We start from the raw sequence: 7930 nt of genomic DNA, 5'->3' as shown, positions 1-7930 counted from the left end.
CTAGGGCGCTGTGCAGGTGGGGGCACTCACCCTTTAGGCTGGCTCTCGAACTCTTCTGCCCACTGCTCCTGGGCATCCTCCGTGGAAAGGTCCACATCCCGGGTTGTGGCAAAATTGAACTCACTGCCTTCAGTCCCGTGGAAGTAGATGGAGTTTCCTTCCGACTGGCAGCTATGCTGTGGAAAAAAGGAGATGACATTGCATTGGGTTTGCAAGGGCAGCTGTCCTGCTCACACATCATCAGAGCTCAGAGTGAGCTGAAGCTTATCTAAGAACTAATTGAAGCTTGAAACAAAATAAAATTAAAAAAATAGATGGTCATCTTTTATCTTTCTTGGCCAAACCCCAGTGATGACTGCATCCTAATCTCATACCTGCTTCCCTACAAACACATTTCAGACCATTGTAAAACTGTGTTTGCACTGAAAAGACAGGTACCAAGCTTTTTATTTCTATTTTAAAGCATTGCCATTATATCTGACACATACCCAACTGTGTATACAAATAACTTTAGTAGTATATCAAATATTGCTATGGATATTTTGTCGGCATAAGAGTTTCATGCTGTGAAACATGGGAGATCTCCATGCCTGAATTTTGGGCGGCAGAGTTATTTGCGTGTAAAATTGCTATGCATTGCCATTCAGTAAACTTTGGGCCTGACTGTATGAGTGAAAAGGCTGTATTTGCCATATTTCATTTGAATAGCATAGCAAAGGGCTGTGGGGGCAAATAGCTCTTGTGATACAACAGTCTCAGGGGTCCTGAGGCTACCCTCAAACCCAATGTGTCTGCTTTTCCTATTGCATTTCTGTATATACCACCTCAGCAGCATCAAATGGAGCCACACATCTGCCCCAACCATGACAATCATGACTCTCCAGGAGTATTGACCTGGAAGAAGCTGTCTGAGAGGAGTTACAAATGAGGAGTTGGGGTTACAATACAGATTTTCATCTTATTCACAACTTTTGCCTTCTTCTGTGTCTGATAAAATGGTAAAAGTCTGCCAAATCCGTATGGCTGAAACAGATACTGGAAGCTTCTAAGGAAGATCTACCTGGTCTAAATGCAAACTGAGAACATGGCATTTTATTGAATTGTTCTTATTACAACAAATACTGATAAAAGTAATAATTAGCCCAAATACTTTTAAAAAAAATCTTGATCACATTAAAACTGATAGCTGAAATAAGAAATTCTTAATTAGAATAACTCTGCATTCTTACCACAGTTCAGCATCTGAAAAAGAGATACAATAATGCCAAACTGCATTGACCTTTTCAGTATCGTCTATGCAGTGCCCTCTTGTCTCTGTTTCATAACATGCCAAAGGAAAGCATGACAATCACCTCTTCTGTGTTTAAAAAGGTCATGATAGTGCCACATAAGTGAATAACTATATTTTTAACAAAGAGAAAGATGCGTCAAGAAAATAAAACTGCCTGATACGTCTTTGTCTCTGGAATTTTCTGAGCAAAGTACAAAATAACACATTTTGTCATATTCTGTAACCCTTCCTTTATCAATGCCAAAAGAGGACATGACTTAAATTCTTTTGCTGATGATTTTTGAGTATGGTTGCCTATAACTTAGCAATTAATTTTTATTTAGGAATGTAATTTGTGACTATGTTTGTAGAGGTGTCCACACATTGTTAGGAAAAAAATCTCAGTACTTGAAGTCTGGTCTATAGGTGAATGACAACAGCTCTATGTTTATTAACACTGACTAAATATCACTTAAAGAAATAAACACACTATAAAAATGTAAAGACTGTTTCAACTGCTAAAATAAACAAATTGCTGTTAAACTGTTTTTCTTCCAAGGGAAGGTCAAAGCAGTAGAAAGATTCTGAAGTGTTGATAATTCACCAGAGAAATTAAATAATTTTGTCACAAGTCTCTTTGGTCTGTTAATACACCATATACACAGTGCACCATATATGCAGCTGCTGCCACTGAAAAGGCAGAATAATTTACACATAAAATAGTTGATAACTAGTAGAAATTAATGAAACAGTTTTATATTTTATTTCTCTTTGAAAAACACCGTTTGTACTATGCAGTTATTTATAACTGACTGAGAAATGGCTTTTGTTCACTGATTTTATCCTTTATGCTCACAGGTATTGCTAACATCAGAATTTTAAGAATAATTTGTTTATGTTGCTTCTTGCTTTTCAGAATTTTCTTCATTTGTTATCCTTTATCTGTCAATCAATCTGCTGAAAAACTCCTATTATCCGCAGGCAGTCAAGTAAATACGCTGAAAATAAATATGCAGGCTAAAATTTAATTCAAATTTATACATAACCCTTCATCTCTTATGAAACAAATAAGACAAATAGATCCTACTGAGCTAGTTATTACAATTGCATGCAAGCTTTGGAAAATCCCTTACAAGCCTTACTTATTCCTCAGGTGCTAAGTTATATGTAAGTATATACACTTGATAGTAGGGTATGTAATTAGTCATCTCTTGCCTGATGAAAGCCACCTATTAAAATAAACACTAAATAGATACAACCCCATTATAATTTAATGTTTGTATGTCCTTCTGCTGTCTAACACAATATTTGCTGAAGTACACCTGATGGAATTTCCATTTAGGTTGTCAAGATAAATAAATGGGCAGTTTGACAAAAGGGTGACTACATAATTATTTATACAGTGGTGTATGATCAACCCTTTATGAAAGCTCAAAAGGATACAAAAGAATAATTTATTTCATTATTTCTATAAAACTATCTCTATGCTTTTATATACACCTACACAGTGTCTATTAATAAACTATCACATACATATTCATAGAATTCATATTCATAAAATATGCATATTTTATGTGTTAATGAACCACACAATGTGTGGCTCAAATCACTCTCTGCTCATGTTCGCTTTGAATCTCATGTGAAACAGCTACACAAAGTTCAGATGGGGGTTTAACTCCTTCTGTTATTCTACACACCTATGAAAAAAGTAACAGAAGGTCATTAACTTAAAAGAGAGTAAGAAAAATGCTCAAAACACATCTGTGGCTTTTAAAGAAGTTCTGAGGGAGGGCTAGCATTTTCCAGTACGTTTTTGCCCCAGTGCCACCATTTGGGACCCTGGACACATGTCCATGGAAGAAGCAGGTAAGGACCAGCCCCTCTTGCATGAACTGTGCTGCCCAGGAAAGACCAAGGCTCATCTGCTCATGGTCTTGTCCTCTCCTACCTGCCACATTTCCCTCACCTGCATATTCATCACCTGCTCCCAGTTCACACTGAGCTTCCAAATTTTTCTTTTCATTTTCCGAGCAGTCTCTATCTGTTGCTGCTTTTACTGCTATTTTTTTTTCACCTGATGGGCTGCTGAGGGTTGAATAACCTCAAAGAGTACTCATCAAAATTTTCCAGGAGCAAAAGAAGCTCAACAGGAGATGGTGCCTCACCAGCACTGCCCCCAACTACCTTGTTAGCCTTGTTCAACATCCAGGAGGCTGCTGACTGTGTTGGATTATTTTGTGGTTTTGTAATAGGGCTTGAAAATATTAAAGACTGAATTGAAACCATCAGACTCATTTTCTCTTGAGTTCAAACCAAGATTTGAATCCAAGCCTTGAGAAATGAAAAACTAAAGTACAATTTACATACTGTGTTGCCTCTTTCCCAAATTAAAGGCTTTACACTTGCAGTGGTAGTCTATAACACATCCAGCAGTTAAGGACTGAATTTTACAGGTCTTTTTTTTTTTTTTTTTGTCATCCTAAAGTGATGAAAAAAGTGGAACGAACATATACTGTGTTTTGAAACTAATTGGATTAAGTTCTCCCTAAACTGGAGATACAGCAGATCTCCCTATCTAGATGTAGGGCTCTCTCTTATGCATTTAAGATTAAAATTTCTTCTCTGTTTCTTTTGCATTCACACTTACATGTTTTATAAGACAAAAACAAATTAGCTTGCTGTGCAAATTCTGTAACTAAAAAGGCCAAAGGACAGTAACTTGTAGGATATTTCTGCTTGTTACCATGGAAGCATCAGTTGTAGGTCCAGAACTGATGCAGAGTTTAATTTTGTATTTAAAAGGAGATTAAAGACATTTGAACATTTAGTGTGTCCTTGAATTAGAATATTGAAATTAGAACATTGAAATTAGAACATTGAAAAGTTAACTAATTTGTGAGGAAAAATTAATTTAGAAAACAAATCCTTTGATAAATCTGATAACCTTCACTACACAAAGTTCTCTCCCAAATCACCTACATAATAGAACATGGGACACTTGCAGACACTTGAATGGAGCCACTTTACAACAACAGCTATTTCCCATTGTTTGCAACTGGAGTGGGACAATCAGCCTTCCATAAGTAAACTGTTGTATTCCTAAATAAACAACCCCTGCCTGTTGCCAGATGGAATGAAGCCAAGTTCTGTTCAGGAACTGTGGTCATCCCAAGGGAAAAAAAAAAAAAAACAGTTTAATTTAATCTGCACTACCACTGCTATTATTCAGTAGCTGCAATTGTTAAGCTATTGCTTTGCATGAATAGGGCAAAATGAAAATTGGCTGGATGCATTCCCATATCTCAGCATGCTTTGATTTGCTTTCAGTCTAATCTTCACTCTGAATTTTCTGTATTTCTAAAGTTTATCTAAGAGACAGTTATGGTAACACTGCTTTTTCCCTACCTTCAAGGCCCTGTCTGGCTCATCCTCACCTGCCTCCACCATCTCCCACACACACCATCTCTTGGCTCACTATTGCTTGACTACCAATACTTGCTACTACTTCTGCTGAGACAATCAAACTTGTACGCCCTTGCCTATTCTGCCCACCATGCTTGGCAATTTCCCCACAAGATGATGTTTCAGACACTTCCTTAGTGCTTTCCTCCACAAGCCTTGTCACTGATTACACTGAAGAATGCACTGCTTACCAGGATGAGCACTCTCCCCTCTTGCAATATTTCCTCTGCCCCAGCTTATCTCGTTTTATAAATGGATGGAAAATTCTTGCAACACAGGCTATCTTTTTAGTTTGCATCTAAAAAGGCAGCAGTGGTACATTCCTTGCTCAGGGCTCTTTGATGCTACAATGGCACCACTACCACAAAAAATACATTTTCATGCTAAAATTGCCATTATCTATGAATATTTCTAGTCTATGAGTACAGTTCTTAGCCAAGTTGTCTACTAGAGGCAGCAAGTCTTATTAATTCAGGTGAGCTTTGTGTTGTACATTATGAGGGCATTAGCTAATAATTTAAAGATACAGACTATGGAAAAGAGTAGTGCACAGTTTCAAAATCAAACTTTTGTCTAGAGTCTATCGCCCTCTTTATCCCACTCTATACTCCTTGCATTTTATGTGATCATATGAGATGCAGAAGGATTTCAATCAGGACTGCTCAAAGCCATTGGTCAGCAAAAGCAGGGAAATCAGATTTGGTGAAGTAAGTACTTTCCAACTGGACCTATTTATATTTTTATAAATAAATACTGACCAACTTTCTGCAGCATCTAAATGGCTTAAGGGCCCCAGATAAGATCTGGGATCCTACATCATGTAGCATGCCATATTTTTAAAGACTTGCATGAGAGCATCACTTCAGACATATGCTACCCTCAGCGTGACCCGCTGGCTGAGAGGGACTTCTGGAGGTCTCATGTTCACCCTGATAAGTGAAGTAGCACAAGCCTCTTGCCACAGTTGCAGCTAAGGACACAGCCCTGAAGATTTTTAAAAGCTTGAAAGACAAAAATTGGGAATGTAAACAGAAGCACTGAAGTTCATCCAAAGCAGCTTCTGTTCCAGTTGTCCAAGTCAAACCTGTGAATCAATAAATATTTCTTGGCTTATCAGTATGGGATTTCTTTACTTGGAGAGCAGAACAGAGGGCAACCGAATGATACAACTGTGCCATTCGGAGAAGCATCAATAGGAAACACTAGTGTGAAATTCCTCAGTGTAACAGATTTTTGGCTTAGGTGCTGCATATCATCTTCCCAAGGCTCATCCCTACGCTCACATAAAAATGTTGACCTCTGTTCCTTTAAAGTATCCACAGTCATCTTTACCATCATTTAATTAGGTTTTTATCAGAGATGAACACTGATGCACCTCTTCATATTATCTCTCCTGGGCCTAATGGCCCCGATGATTCTTTCAGACAGCTGTAGCCTCACAATTTATTTTTTGGCGACATTTCTTGCATTGGAATGAATGTGTTGGGCATTTGGGCAGTGCCAGCTTGCAAAGGGCTGATGGCAGATGGAAAGAAATCTGCCCAGTATGCCTTCACCTCTACTTGAGCAGAGGGCCATCAATTTCCACCATTAAGGAGTTGTCACGCAGCCCACCCAGCTGGAGGAGCATCTCTGATAGCCAGGCTGGCTAGTGTATGCTATTCAAACACAAAACACACTTTAAAAGGAAACAAAAATATCGTTTGTCGGCAAATTGAAAATGCATGGCTTTGACCGCAGCCAATTTTTTAATGACTGTAATATTTTAAGTGATTATTTTTGCCACTTCAGATTGCTCCTTAGAGAGGAAGGGGTTTTTTTTAATTAAAATCTAGGCAATGCAAAGAGATGAGATATGAGAAGCAGAGGAACAAGAAAAAAGATGAAGAAAATTAATTAAAGCAGCATTGCCAATGGAGCCATAAATTAGATATTGTGTCTTTCTGGGAATGAGTCATGCAGGTTTTAAAAATTTTTAGATTTTGACATCATAGCAGGTAAAAGGATAGATTCAGTCTTGATAGAATAATATTCTGCGTGCAGTTCTTAGCCGGCAAACGTACGATGACAAAATTTAGGAAAGAGTCTAATTTCCAAATTCTCTGGATTTGACTGTTAAAGTTTCTGGCCCGATGTCCCTTCTTTAACAAAAGAAAAAAACACAATGTGATTAGAGTAATTTCCCATGACATAAACAGGCCTTTAATCTTTCCCACATGCTACATTTTTACATCATGCAACGTAGGTTACAGAGTGAAAACCTTGGCTGCACAAGCAGGCCAGGTGCACAGAAGGTTATAGTGCACCTTCCCTTTCCAAAACAGGATAAAACTTGTCCTGTGATGTAGTAACAGTTTATAAAGGGTTTTCACTCATCATTTCCGATTATGGACTGTTATTCAAAGGTTGGTGCTCAAAACACGTTGCATGTTTATGAGTGATTCTTAGGATTCATATCGTTCTTAATTTTCTAGGACATTTCATTATGTTTGTACAACACTGGTCATTCTGGCGATGACTGATTTCCTTAATGAGTCATTTAACTGGCATGAACTGAACTATTCCTCTGTGTTATTGGGAACTATTGATGTTTCTAGCAATCTGCAGTGAGCATGATTAAACCTCATCTGTTATTCTGAAACTAATAATGTGTATTTTCACCACTGTAAAATTAGAGTGAAAAAGAGTTAGCCAAAGTAGTTTCTACTCTTTGGCATCTAATGGGTCAATTCATGCTGTTTTTATTAATGTACACCTCACAGTGACCTGCAAAGACCAAATTCTTTCCTTCTAGGAGGCAGGAAAGACCCCTAGTGCCTTGACGCCAGCTCAGAGCTGACGCTGGCTCCCTGCCACCCCCCACACTTCCGAGCCACGGGGAACTGGCATGGACCAAGGCACAGGTTCAGCATCGCAGCCTGGCAGTGATTCTCAGCTGCCTGAACAACTCACAGCATTGCAGTCAACCACCTATCAGTTCCAATAGCATCCTAGGCATTGTATCTAAGTATTATTATTTTAATTAGAAGTGTGATTATTAACAAAAAAAAGCAGGATCAATTCCATGCATGGGCTACATCCAGACCTATGGATAGACAGACGCCTCCTCATGGGCACAGCTCAGAGTGGACTCTCACTAAAGGGAGCCAGTCGACAGGTTTTGTGCACCCTGTTCTTTTTTCTTCACTTCTCCTCCCT

The 7930-nt window shown here is 38.4% G+C and overlaps 1 protein-coding gene across 1 annotated transcript in view; it reads right to left on the bottom strand.

Moving 5' to 3' along the window:
- Positions 1 to 30: 30 nt before the first annotated feature.
- The window catches only part of LOC114819021 (reelin-like), a gene marked incomplete at its 3' end in the record, with an annotated part of 47171 nt that continues 39271 nt past the window's right edge, over positions 31 to 7930 (bottom strand). Inside the window, exon 7 of the mRNA XM_029087197.1 lies at positions 31 to 176. Coding sequence (XP_028943030.1) covers positions 31 to 176 — 146 coding nt within the window. The remainder of the gene's footprint in view (positions 177 to 7930) is intronic.

This window comes from Antrostomus carolinensis, unplaced genomic scaffold, assembly GCF_000700745.2.
Source record: "Antrostomus carolinensis isolate BGI_N321 unplaced genomic scaffold, ASM70074v2 scaffold20761, whole genome shotgun sequence".
Classification (NCBI taxonomy): domain Eukaryota; kingdom Metazoa; phylum Chordata; class Aves; order Caprimulgiformes; family Caprimulgidae; genus Antrostomus; species Antrostomus carolinensis.
Note: the sequence above shows the minus strand (reverse complement) of the source record. Positions and strands in the feature narration are given on the sequence as shown.